Source organism: Perca flavescens, chromosome 21 (assembly GCF_004354835.1).
Source record: "Perca flavescens isolate YP-PL-M2 chromosome 21, PFLA_1.0, whole genome shotgun sequence".
NCBI lineage: Eukaryota > Metazoa > Chordata > Actinopteri > Perciformes > Percidae > Perca > Perca flavescens.
The window spans coordinates 12,328,141-12,342,125 of NC_041351.1; the positions used below are offsets into that span (position 1 = coordinate 12,328,141).

At 38.1% G+C, this 13,985-nt stretch overlaps 1 protein-coding gene and 1 long non-coding RNA gene across 6 annotated transcripts in view; one reads left to right on the forward strand and one right to left on the reverse strand.

The window, feature by feature from the left end:
- The window catches only part of LOC114548340 (uncharacterized), a 47,913-nt gene extending 35,754 nt beyond the window's left edge, over positions 1-12,159 (reverse strand). For 2 of the 4 annotated variants that reach the window (XR_003691349.1, XR_003691350.1), the window contains exons 1-2: positions 12,011-12,159; positions 4,858-4,994 (exon numbers count right to left, since the gene is read on the reverse strand). This is a non-coding gene — a long non-coding RNA (uncharacterized LOC114548340). Of the gene's footprint in view, positions 1-4,844; positions 4,995-12,010 lie in introns of all 4 variants that reach the window. The other 2 variants (XR_003691347.1, XR_003691348.1) reach the window with 1 other exon arrangement.
- Positions 7,396-13,912, forward strand: LOC114548339 (catechol O-methyltransferase domain-containing protein 1). Of its 2 annotated transcripts, none has more exons than XM_028568227.1 (7): positions 7,396-7,553; positions 8,735-8,859; positions 8,991-9,096; positions 9,975-10,093; positions 10,821-10,875; positions 13,242-13,375; positions 13,473-13,912. In XM_028568227.1, the coding sequence occupies exons 2-7, from the start codon at positions 8,755-8,757 to the stop codon at positions 13,623-13,625; spliced, it is 672 nt and encodes a 223-aa protein (XP_028424028.1). In that variant the 5' UTR covers positions 7,396-7,553; positions 8,735-8,754; the 3' UTR covers positions 13,626-13,912. The 2 variants fall into 2 exon arrangements, with proteins under 2 accessions (XP_028424028.1, XP_028424027.1); XM_028568226.1 differs by lacking the exon at positions 7,396-7,553 and adding an exon at positions 7,827-8,013.
- Positions 13,913-13,985: the final 73 nt, after the last annotated feature.

A 13,985-nucleotide genomic window follows, 5' to 3' on the forward strand; every position in this document is an offset into this window, starting at 1 on the left:
TGAAGCTTAACAGCAATTGAATCATTAAATGTGAACGGCTGCAACTTCGCCGTCTCTGAGGCACTGACATAAGTGTTTTCATGCTGAAACGAGTGACTAACTTCCGCTAAGCTAAACACGTCTTTGTTCAAACTGGGACATTAGGTGCTAAGAGGGACACATACTTCAGGGTTGGTGAAACAATGGTCGCTTTAACAAGCAGATTATTTGCTGCATTTGATATTAATACCAATTACTATTATAGATGGATGTCTTCCTGTGAATCAAGTCATGTGTTGTGTCTAAAGAGGCAGAGAAGGAACAAGCATTCCTATTCAGACTGGATACATTCAGCATACTCAGTTCTTGTGACTGTAATGGAGAAGTGCATTATAATTGTACCATGCCACAAAACAATTGGCATAAAGATCAAATTGTCCTTAACTATATAAAACAATGGCTGCAATGGCCTTTCAAGGAGGAAATTTACCTCTGCTTGGCAAACATTCCAACTCCAATACTCCAGTAATAGCAACATCTCTGTTATGTTTTGTGACTCTACATTTGAAAACATTTCAACTGTGAATGGAAATTAAACAAGAAGGCTCCGTTATCAGATAAATTAATTCAGAGTGCAGAATCTGTGGTTCAATAAAACAATCCAAATAGCTCAATTTCCACTCTCAAACTTAAAGCAAATAGGATGCTCAATAAAAACATTGCGCTGGCCCTCTCTGTTAAAAAATCAATAGCTAGAGGACAAAGAACCTATAGCCATCACTTAATTCTCTTATCAGTGTGATTTAGGGGACAAGGATGATGTTAAATAACTGTAAATCCTTATCTTTGACTTTGTGGGTGGTTTATGGCAGTTTCAACAGCAGTTCAGAGACAGAATGTCCATACCTTCTGCCGGTTACACGATTTATAGCTTTATTACTCTTTGTCTAAAAGAGCAGGGAAACATAATTGAAAAGGAAGAGATAGCAGCCAGCGGGTGAGAGAGCTGGAGAGGGGGCATGCAGGAACTGGGAATCATCATTGCTAGAGACATATCACAGCGACAGTTTTATGGCTAAGGAGCCGGCCCTCTGTATTTTGGGGGCTCGGTTTTATGAAAGAAGCAAGATACAATTTTCTGATTAATCTGCAAACGGTCCAGATTGAGTTTAGTATTCTGACGCCGGGCTTTAAACTGGCCCACATGAGCGTAGAGGTCACCAAGAGGGCTCGAGGAGTTGAAGTCACGAGTTTACACTCACACCGTCATAGGCCCGCTCATATTATTGCCCTCAGTGACAACAAGCCTATTGTTCTCCCTGATAAGGCTTCAGTCTGCACAGTAATGGGAATAACGCAGGGCATAAGTCACAGAGAAATTGGGTGACAGTAGATCAATAGATAGTGGTGAAGCCTCATGGACCATTAGTGAATTGTTTGTCCACTGGTGGGGAGAGTTAGTGGATGTTCAGTTCTGAATTAACTGTCGAAACTAAGAATGCATTAAGCTCATAGGAGTAGGGGGAAAGGTGCGTGTTGACACAAGTTCATCAGCCTGACCAGTGTGTTTGTGGGACGTCATTATGAGGTCACATCCACCTCCTTTTTTTCCAATACATGCAATCTCTACTGTTGTTACAGGCTGCAATGCAACCAATTGGAGCTGCAACTCAAATTATTTCCTTCATCGATAAATTTCTCAATTATATTTTTTGATTAAAGGGTCAGTTCACCTAAAACACAAACTAATGTTTTCTCTATAGCAATGCAGATGCTTCTGGGTTTATTTGCCTCGTCTCTGAAGATTTTCTACCACCACCTAAACACAATTCACCTCCTGGAGGCAGAAATTTCAGGGACGGATATATCTAAACCTATTGACTCTTGAATTGTAAACCTTTAGCAGTACATGGTAAATTTTGTATTAATTTATATTTATATCAATTTATTTTATTTTATATTATTAGTATGCTGTAGTATGCTGTGTGTTGTCCTGTCTGTCCTATTGTACTATAGCTAATCCTAGTATTATTGCAATGGCAATAAAGTTAAAACAAATCACCCTGGACAAATAAAACCAAAATGGTGCATGGCTAGATACAACTAAAGGTAAGTGAGAAAATAAGCTTGATTCCAATTTGGGTGAACAATCTATAAAAATCCATTAAATATCTCAAAATAATAAGAAAACATCAAATTACTTGTTTAGTCTAACAGTCCAAAATCCAACAAAATTCTATTTACAATGATATAAAACAGATAAAAGGAGCAAATTCTTACATTTCAGAAACCAGAAGCAGCTAATAGTTGCTGTTTTTGTATTAATAATGACTTAAACAATGACTTTTCACCAAAATTGTGGTCGATTAATTTTTGTCAATTACTTGACTAAACGTTTTAGCACTACCACCGTTTTAGCGATTAATCAAACCATCTGCTTCGTTAGCAATGCTGTTTTAAGTTTTAGTTTCCCTTTGTCAGGATAAAGTGTGTTTCTGTGGCACATGTTTTTGTGGACTGTGGGAAAAGTGCACAGCATGATTAGAGATGCCCTGGAGCCCTACATGGCAGCTAGAGGATGAAAATGCATTAGCCTTAATCTTTAGTGTTCAAAATGATTAGCCAGAACGTGACAACTCTGATAAAACAGATTCCGCCGTTAAGTTCTTCAGGCAAATGCATATTGTGGCCATCACGCCGAGACATTCCCACTTAAATGCACAGATAATTTGTTGTTGCATTGCATTATTCCTGCCCCATAACCAGACCCCAGCTGAGTGAGCAATGTGCCAATGATAACTAAAGATATTAATTAGTATATCACGATGGCGGCACATGAATTTTCACTACTAATAAATTCCAAGCCATCGAGTTGTGATTTAATTATGAATTATGTAAATGGTTGCCATGAATCATTTAGGTCTATGCATTTTATTAGCTAAAGGGGAGAGCAGATTGTAGGCATATCACAATGATGAGGATTTACACACTCGAGTGATGACAGCACAAGTACAGGAATATTTAGTGACTTGATCACAACTTCATGTAGGCTGCCTGCTAATGGCAGAAAACATTTCACATTGATCAAAAATGTTGTTTAATGGCTATTAAAGGGTCATGTTTACACAGAGGTCTTAGGATATAAAGGTTCTTTAGCTTGTACATTAAGCACTGTATGATAAATTATTAACAATTCACATAATATTTTATCCATTTAAGTTCCATGCAGTGTATTGCGACATTGTTGCACCACCAGACGTGCAGGTGGTAAATGTCTTATTTTGTCTGACCAAAAGTCTAAAACCTAAAGAAATTCCATTTACGATCATAAACATAAGATATTTAGCTTGTTTTTTGCTTAAAAATGTAATATCCAAACAGTTGAATTCAATTTCTGTCGATTGACTCTTCCATTAATTGACTAAATTGGCTCTACTTTGAATGGCTTTCCACATCTCTTATTTGTTCAACAATTCAAATAAGCCTGCAGTGTATAGCTTATTGACGAGTGTTGCCTCGTTGGTGTAGCAATTGACCAATGACTGAGGACTACTTCTTCCTGCGCCAGAGCCAAAAAAGGCAATAGATGAGATCCATGCAGCAGCACATACTGTTGTTGGCGGGGCAAATGTGTCCCCCGCTACTGATTGGTTAGGGGAAAACAAACAAAATAGACCCCTTCCTGGACAGAAATAGACTAAAATGAAGACGGTGTTAGGCTGAATGAATGAAATGTACTACATGGCAATCAGTCTAATTTTCACAATCTTTTGACATATAATGGACTAAACAATTGACTTAAAACATGAATCAATAAATTAATCAATAATGGAAAGATTAGTTGCAGCCCTAAAACAAGGGGCAAGAAAAAATATTTCAATCACTTGCCGAACAGGCTCAATTACTGTGTAACAGCATAAGGACAGAAGAATGATGGTAGACATAAACACTGGGTGACACTGTTGTGTATATAAGTCACTTCTCAAAACTCATTTCTTTAGACTTGCTTTTTTTGTGACGTCGACCCTACTGTTTGGCTGCCTGTTATTTTTACTGACCTCATCTGCCTTGCTTGTCTGTCAAAGCACTTTGTAAACTTTGTTTTTAAAAAGGTATTATTATTATTATTATTATTATTATTATTATTATTATTATTATTATAATAATAATATGGACATTTGTTTCTATTATTTCATGGTGAAATCTATACGAGTATACTGTAGATATCTATGTGCCATTTCTTTTTATCACTTTTCTTCTTGTCAAGTTAATGTAGTGCCAGGAACAAGGCGTATATTTGGTTTGAAGAGGGCTGTCAAATCGAACTGTCAGGCTGCATTTTTTGATGGAGTCGTATCGCTCCCTCATGTGTCAGTCATAGAGAAAGACCAAAGTCAAACTTGAGAGTTGAGAGGAGCGGACTTACATGGCATTTCATTGTCTGGGAGAGCAGAGAAGACTGACGAGCACAGTTCAGCTCTGATTTAAAAAATGTAGGGCATGTTTGCTAAGTAATAAAGTGTAGCAGCGAGTAACCATTTGGATAGTTGATACAGTAGGTCACCCAAAGCTTAACAAGTGCTATGTAGAAAAGTATAAATTACTCATAATGTTCCCTGTAGTCTGTGATAAAAACAGAATATTGCCTCATCACACATACAAAGAAGGCCTACACACATTTCAGAGCACATTAATCATCCCAGCATGTGACATAAAACTCTTCTTCTCATAGACAGTAGACTCGAGTCAGGCCGGCCTATAAAATTCAATCACCACAACAGTGTCAGACATTGTTCTGGCATACCAGAAAATTCCCCGACCCGGGGAGCGTGTCTCTCTACTGGATTGTTATGGTGTTTACTCACACAAGAGGCTTACCCCGAGGCGAGCTCCACACCTCAGCGACCCAGCTGGAAGCGTCCCACCCCCCTGGAGGAGTACTCTATCCTCCCCTGCTGTCCACACTCTGTTAGTAAGCAGCAGTGGCAGGGCCGGCAGCCAGGACTATCTGGGAACTGGAGATCAGTGAAAAAAGAGAGAATCAGATTGCAAGCTTTCCATCAGGTAGAACAGGTACGAGGAGGTGTCTTTTAGAAAACAGCACTTGAACACTACCATCTGCACACTGTCATTATCAAACAGGAACCTGTGCTAAGATTACTGTGGCCTTCACATGCACTGGATTTCTATCCGTTTGATACATTTCTATCTGTGCGTCTTCCCTTTATTCACTAGATTGAAGATAAGAAAGTAAAGAACCTCCACATAGTCTGAGGTTATTTTTTCCCACAATGCTTCACATGCAAAAAGAAAAAAAGAGAAAAGTTCAGTGTCTAACTGGTGTGTCATCTTTAAAAAGTCAGAAGCTGCACAAGCAAACGTTTTTCCCCACGTACTTATAACAATAGCTATCTGGCAGATTACTGAATAAAAGTAACATGTTCTTTTCACAAAAAATAAGAAACAAGCAACTCTGGTCTTTTTGGTTGACTGAAGTCAGTTATCTGCAGCACTTAACCCTGCACTATAGTTAATGTGATCACACACACACACACACACACACACACACACACACACACACACACTTTTACATTTATCAGTAAAAAACCAAACGTTTTTCTTCATATCATCAGTATTATTTACATGAGAATGAATGTAACAAGTGAGCTTCACTGCCTTGACAACACTGCCCTCCTCTGTATGAACAGCTATATTACATGTCCTAACCTTTTTCATTATCCAATTCATTTACAGTAAGGAGAAGTTCCATGGTCTATTTATCAGCTTTGTCACACTAATTATTATAATTATTTTTTAAAACAGCCTGTCAATTAATTCTGTCCATTTTAATGCAACATTGTGATTCTACTTCACTACATTGCAGGGGGAAATATTGTACTTTTTACTCCACATTAATCTGACAGCTGTTACTAGTTACTTTGAAGATTTATACTGCATATGAATGTTGTTTAATTTATAATAGGCTAATAATAATAATAATAATAACAATAATAATAACAACAACAACAACAAACGTTAATACTTTGCATATAATAATAAAAACTGAATTGAACCATTCTGCACGAGAGGTACATTTACTTTTGACACTAAGGGCCCTATCTTGCACTCGGAGCAATTGCCTTTGTACACTGACCCATGTATCATTCCTATTTTGCACCTGATGCACAGCGGACTTTTCCCTCCACAGACGCACGTCGGTAAATTAAGGAATGTATTTGCGCTCCTGGGGGAGGTTCAGCGAAATGAGGAGGCGTGTTCAGGCGCAAACGTTCCCTGGTGCTATTTTGCAGTTTCAGAAAACAATTCCGCCACAGACCAGGTCTAAAGTCAGTGGCGCTAGTCTAAAGTCAGTGGCGCAGTTATTCAGATGCTAGGGGCGCATGCTTTGCCATAATGTAGCACGTGCACAACGCGCATACACTTTGCTTCTCTCATCTACACAGACGCAGCAGTTTCCATTTTTTCAAACCATACAGAATTACAAGGAAAAATATTACTGAAAAAGCACTTCAGGTGTTCAGGTGTCAGGAGCACTTTACAGTACAGTCCTCAAAAAGTCGCAGCATTCTTTGTGGCTTGTTGTGTTTTACACAACATTTCCATGAATCATGGATGTGTTGATGACATAAATGAGGAAATATTAGAGGACTTAAGGAGACGTGATGTTGAACTACGGCGGGATTGGACACTCCAGCGGGATCTGGTCCTGGAGTGGCAATGGGCGATGCGCTCCGGTGGACGGAGATGGAGTGGGGGAAAGAGGAAGGGGCACAACAGGAGCAGGTGGTGCGTTTGGAGGCCCACGCTCCATGGCTGGAGCAATCCTGTCCAGACTGTGGAGATGCGCCCGAGAGGCTGCAGCAACATCGCCACCCGGTCAAGACGGGCATTTATTACTTTGCCGCATCTCGGACAGCTCCCTCTGGCGTGCGCCAGGCAAATCCACCGTCATAATAGCAATCCGCCATGGAACAAGCGCGCCTGCTCTTAAAGGGAATGTGAGACGACGCTGTGATTGGTTATTTTCACGTTACGCCGAAACCACACCTAGCTACTTCAGACAAACCCATTTTAGATTTGCATCGGGCGCTAGAATCATTTATCCCGCCGGTATAATAGCAACAGCGGCCGAGATCCACCCATAAAGCTACTTGCGTTTCACGTTTGATACTTGCGTTTCAGATTGTTAAAATATGGCCCTAAGTATATTTTGGTGATATGTCTGCACTTTAAATGAACTGTATTTTGACTGGAGGACTTTTACTTGTAACAGAATAAATGCACACCACTGTTGAGCTGCACAAATAATTACTCACGGTTATATTTTTTGACAGCTTCTAAAGAAAGGGATATGCACGCAGCAGTGAGTCCAATCCATAGACGTGGTCCTAACAATGGGCGTCTGTTTTACAGTCCTATCATGAGAGCAGCAGCCGGTCATATGACCGTTATTATCTCTACATGACTGAGCGAATTTTCAAGGTTCATTTAATCAGGAATTCAGTTAGGCGCTCTCTCAGACCAAGACCCTCTTCTTTAGACGCAACTGAGTGGTGAGTTGTTTGAGAATTTGCAGCTGCATGTGGCTTTCATTTCATGGCTCAAGTCTATAGCTCTGCATATAAAATAGTTGTCATATTAAGGAGGAATGTATCATATTTTCCGTGTGACTGGCTTTTGCTGGAGTCGCTACCATAGACAGTTAAAAGGTCGCTACACTTTACATTGTCCTTATTTCATCGACGCTATTCACAATGGCAATCACATGATCGTAGCCGGCCTAATATGCCATGCTGGTCATCGCATCTAGTCGCAGTATTACGGTACAGCGCTAAACAAACACGGAAGAGCTTGAGCTGGGATCACCAGATTTATCCGTAGACCGTATATAAGGATTTATCGTATGCCGTATCACAATTGTCGTATAAGATATGTCTTTTCGTAATATTTCCAAAGAGGCACTGGCTGGATCCATCACACTGGGAGTTGTTTTATTCGCCGGTTATTTCTTTGGTAAGAGCGAAGGTGATCAAGCCTAAATACTTTTTTCATGAAAATTGGTTTATATATGTAGCCTTAAATCTACACAGAGGAGGAATCCTTCATCTGTGAAATCTGTAAAACCATTTTTATGTTTTGGTTACAAGTAATATAGGTTAGAGTTTCAAACCAAAGCTCTGAGTGGAAATCTAACCCAGGTACAGCATGTTTCAGTATAGATCTAAGCTTATGTGGTTTGGACAGAGTTGAAACAAGTGAAATCCCTTTTTCACAAATCTGAAAGAGGAAACCGAGAATTACACAATACATTTCCCTAAGGTTTTGTCTGTCTGACAATAGTATTGTGGCTTTCTTTTGACTTTCTTTTCCAGCTTCTACCCTTACAATGGTAAATCCAAAACTGAAACTGAAAATAACAGGAATATCCAGTACAGACAGAAAATATAGAGAGAGACAGAGACACTGTCACCAGAATGTGACAATTTATTTCATTGTATTGATGTCAAGCTACATTGTCTTAAAATTTCCAGTCTTCATTTATTTATCTGGATCTGTTGTTGCTGGTGCAATAATTGCATTTCCCCACTGAAATCATTATCTAAATCAAATAACTACTGTACATTAACTAGACCAGCCTTCAGTTTCCTGAAAGATAAGCTGGATGGTAGATCAACAGGCAATATCGTGCTCTTAAGATCCTTATAATTCTTTCATGGTTCATGTTTGTCCTCAGGGAAAAAGAAATCTTCCAAAATGAGCATCTTTAAAAGTCACACCGAGGGAAAAGACAACCCACTGCTGCAGTACGTCCTCAATAACTCCTTGAGGGAGCATCCGGCCCTGAAAAACCTCAGGCTGGTAAGCTTGTCTTAGTATATGGAATACAGATGTGCTCTGGCAAAATTAAGCACTCCATGTCATAAGATGTAATCATGTGTTACAGTGTAAGTTGTGAATCTAATGTAACCGTTTCCTCTTGTTGCTTTCAGAGGACAATGGAACACTCCTTGAACTTCATAATGGTCGCCTGTGAGCAGTCGCAGTTCATGGCCAATCTGGCAAAACTAATCAAAACCAAGAAAGCATTAGAGATTGGTAAGGGCCTCGGGCCTAACATCACATCTTGTCTCTGAAACATACACCTGCTCATGATTGAGATTCAACAACCCTTAACCTGTTCAAACACGAGTACCTTTACATGCACACAAGAAGAAGTTTCTACCAGAAATCGGGTTGTGCAGTTAATTGAGTGTTTATTCGCGGATACTAACTGCTTCCTGATTGTCTTTTTTGGCTAAGCGTTTTGACTGACAGTGAGAGGACAGGCTCTGTAGTCAAAGACTGCACCGTTTTTCCTTAGAGCGCAAATTTTATAAATAAGTTGGTAAAATGTTCAGCGGTAGAAACTGATCTATTCAGATTTACAAAGATTAATCAGTGTCAGTTTCAGTTTTAGTCTGACTTTGAACTAATCTAATGTTGTTACAGTGGTCTTGTTTTCGTGTTTTTTGTACTTTTATACGTCCTAAATTACCCAATCATTACTCTTTATTGAACTTAGATTTTGATGCACCCATACACAATAGATGTGTTGTTTTTGACTGTATTTTTTGCCTTTGAAAAAACCCCACTTGAATCAAATTATTTTAAAGACAAGGATGCAGTACACAGTACAGTAATAATGACCTCTCCTTTCATCGCGCCGCAGAGCTGTCACAGCAATACGTTCCCTGTCTGAAGTATTTGTCAGGCACAAGCACACATCTAAATAGCTGATTAGAAACAAGGTTAGCCTACATGTACACATGGCCAAGAAACCAGCTTTCTCCACCAGAAATCCAGCTGATGAAAATCAGGTTTCTCTATTCCCCTACCACGACTACAGAAACCAGGTTTCTTATATGATATTTAAGAAATATTTTGCCATATCAATTGTCATCCATTTTGCTGATTTTAGTGCGCTCTCATTGCAGGAGTATACACAGGCTACAACACACTGAGCATTGCACTGACTTTGCCCGACGATGGAGTTATAGTCGCATGTGATATCACTGAAGAATACGCCAACATTGGTAAACCCTTCTGGAAAGAGGTACCATTCCCATCTATGTTTTAGTGTTTTCAAAACACTGTATTATGATGGGGTTCAGTATATGATGTGTAATACTGCTGTATTGTTCCCATATTGCAAAGTGCTGATCAGTGCAGAGGATTTTCATACAACACAGGTAATAGACGTACAGTAGCTCTAAGTATGTGCATCTGCATGTGGAGCAGACTTCAGTTGTCTTTTGTGTGATTAAAGACAACTACTGGACCAGTCTGCCAAGTCTTTTAATAATCACAAAACAAATCCTTTTTAAAATTATTTGCATCAACACCGTCTTCAGAGTTAATTTCATGACTTTCAAGTTATTTATGTTTAGTCACAGTTAATGAATGCAGACTTCCACTTCCTTCTCAGCATTTTGAATAACTGCCAATTAATGGGTTAAGATAATGTTATGGTAAATCTGCTTACATGCCTGTTAAGAAAACGTATTGTATTCACGAGGAATTTCAGCTGTATCTACGCTGATATCACAAGGCTATATCTTATTTGGACTAATCCAGAAAATAGCAAAACTAGGTTATTGTAAACAATGTCATGTTTGCAAAAACAACTAAAAAGAGGAATAAATATCATGCATGTAAATACACTCCCAAAAGACATCCTAATATACAGCAATACTTTGTTTCTCATGAGTCATTAGACAACTTGTCTGCTGCATTTTTACCTTTTAAAAAAAAAAATTGTTGTTTCTTTTCTTCGTTTACAGGCTGGAGTCGAGCAAAAAATTGATTTACGCATTCAGCCAGCACTGAAAACTCTAGGTACAGTAATACATCTCTTTCCTTAACGTACTGTTCTAAAATTTGGTAGAAGAGGTACAATTTCCTGACGGAAAAATTAAGTCATTCTAGAGGGCTTGTGTGGGTCTTCATTTTTGTGAAACAACACATCTGAATGGGATTAATGGTATATCACATCCAGGACTGCCACAGTCTAACCTGCATATGTGGTTTAGTCTAAACACAGTGTCTGTGCCCTTTTTAAAAAAAAAAAAAAAAAAAAAAAAATCACTGACTGGAGGTTCCTGTATATCAGGTTTAGGTTAGGATTAGGTTAAAAAGGTCATAGAGTTCGTAATTTAATTAAAAGTAAGATAAAATCTTTTGGAAACACTATCATAACTGTTAGACTATGGTTATTTCTGTTATTACATTTAAAAGGTGTTACATCTGCCTCAATATATTGTTGATGATGCCCAAAAAAAAAGAGTTACTGGAAGGTCCCATATAACAGCTCAGGGAAGCGGTGGTGCACTGCTCTTTAACCAGACGTACATTTGTCAGTACCAACCAGTTAATCCGCATCTGAAAGTGGTTTGTCTTGCAAAAACAAAAAAAAAAAACTGCTTTAAAACTATTCCGTTTATGAGATCTAGATAAAGTGTGTGATGGGCTCATTGTTGCCCCTTGTGGCCGTTGGGGGAAAACACCCACTGTTTCTGCCCTCCGGCCTCAGGGGCAGTAGTAATGAGGCCATTACGACTTGGCGCGCAACAATTAAGGCGAAGAAGACGCCCTAGTGACACACGTGAGATTTATTATTTATTCGAGGTGTCTGTTATTGTTTTTTATGGTAACTAAAAGTCCAGCTACACTTCAAGTGACAAAACACACACTGTAACGTTACATTGGTCTAGTGGTGATTCTAAATTATATGCTAGGCTGAACAACAAAACCTGACAGGTGAAATTCCTTGATTACCATTTGGTACAAAAATCAGGTCCAATTTAGCAGCAGCTGCGTTTTAGCTGAACCCATTGAGCTAAGCTAGCCAGATGTTAAGTAAAGTTAACGTTACCCGCAAATATAACATACAGGTAAGCAAGCTAACGTTACCTGAATATAGCATAAGTAAGTTAGAATGGCTGCTCACGGCTACATACGTTTGGTAATTTACCTGGATTCCAGTTGTCCCGCGTCTTTCTTTATTCTTTGCAGTTTAAAAAAAACGTTATTATTTCCGAATCAGCTTAGTACACAAGCCTAAAGGGCGAAGAGACAAAAATGACTAGTTACGGTGACGTCACGTGCATATATCATCGAAGAAGTCAGCGGAATCACGTGACCCTTCACCTTGAATTTTCTTTTTTATATTTATTTATTTATTACATTACTAACCAGTATACATAATTAGTGGAATAGCTGCCAATGTAGTACTAATAATTTCACTTGTATAATGATTAACCATGAATCGTCAAAAATAAAATAACTCATTATTTCATCAAATCTTATCACCAAAGAAGATTTGCATTTGCTTAAATGCTTTGTTGGGTGAAGGATTCAAAGATTTGTTAACATGCTTAAGTGAAAATCTCCATTATACATCTGCAAAGACAACAGCTTGGCTAGGCATTTTTGTACAAGTTGATTACATGACTAAAACAGGAATACTTTGCTTTTATGATATGAGCTTTAAAGGCTTTAAAAAAATATATAATAAAATATATAATGTCTATATAACATTTAATTAAATCTGCAAAGATAGACTTAAAATCCTCTTCCAAGAATCCAGTCCAAAGATTGTCTCTCATCATATCTCCACTTTTCAAAGACCACTATAGTTAAATATTTAACTACATTTGACAAAGTGTGTTTTACAAGCATGTAACCATGTTGGTTACAAAAAATAAAACAAAGGTCATCATATGGGTTACATTAAATACAGCTGAATTTGTTTGTTTTTTAAATCATGAAAATATTTCTCTCGAAGACGTCTTACATTGGACAATTTTAAATTTACCTTATTTCATATTTTTCTTATTTCTTTATTTTTATTTTGAACAAAAAATAATAAAATAAATTATAAAAACACAATAAGTGCGTAGCAACACACCGAAAGGAAAAACAATATCTATGAAGTGTTACAAATAATGTCTTCAATCTGTCTGAAAAGGAGCAGGATGAAGCAGAAGCTTATTTTTCCAACCCCTCATTCAACTTTAAATGATTCCAGTATATATTATATATTTTGTATAGCAAGATAACAAATATATACACCTTAATTCACTTTATTAGGTATCAAGAATCTGAAGGTCTTTTTTATCTAGAAGTGTGAATACTGTACATTGGGATTGTTAAATATAACCTGAAGTATAACTGACCTCTCTGATCCATCTTGTTTCTTTCAGAGGATCTCTTGTCAGATGGCCAGGCTGAAACATTTGACTTTGTCTTCATTGATGCAGACAAAGTTAACTATGACAATTACTTCGAAAAGTCTCTGAAACTGTTGAGGAAAGGGGGCATCATTGCTATCGACAACGTAGGGGCTTCACCCAAGACAAATATTTAAGTTTGACTTCTTGCAGTATGTTACTTTAAGCAGCTAATTCCCTACACTTGTTTTTCTGGTCCTGCAGGTGCTGTGGAGTGGAAAGGTGGTGAATCCTTCACCTGGCGACACAGACACTCTGGCCATCGACAAGCTCAACAAGAAGTTGCACCGAGATGCTCGAATCAGCCTGAGTATGCTCACAGTGGGAGATGGGCTTACAATAGCTATCAAATTATAGGACCGATGTCCAATAAGTGCAATGGTTCATAGGCTTTGGAAGGTAACTCTGGGGAAACTATGTCCTTTTTAAAGTTTTAAAGGTGAACTATTATATTGGATATGCCATGGTAGCTGAAACGTGTTATTATCTGGGCTCATGTTAGTTGTCACTGTATTGTTAAGTAATTCCGATGGCAGTAGTTTAACTTCAATCAGTAACTTAATTCATTTTACAGTAAAAAGACAAAGTGCAGCATTTGAATGAAATGAAGAAATTTGATTAAAAAACAAACTGTACATGCCAAATGTTTTTGTAGTGCATCATTATTTAACCAATATATACAAATTAATTATATACCATTCATCATACTGTGTAATT

Excerpts from the sequence above, each read along its gene's own strand:
- LOC114548339 (XM_028568226.1), top strand. The coding sequence starts at position 7,932 with ATGTCTTTTCGTAATATTTCCAAAGAGGCACTGGCTGGATCCATCACA. Across the intron at positions 10,094-10,820 it reads GTAAACCCTTCTGGAAAGAG|GCTGGAGTCGAGCAAAAAAT; the intron begins GTACCATTCCCA and ends CTTCGTTTACAG. Across the intron at positions 13,376-13,472 it reads GCATCATTGCTATCGACAAC|GTGCTGTGGAGTGGAAAGGT; the intron begins GTAGGGGCTTCA and ends CTGGTCCTGCAG.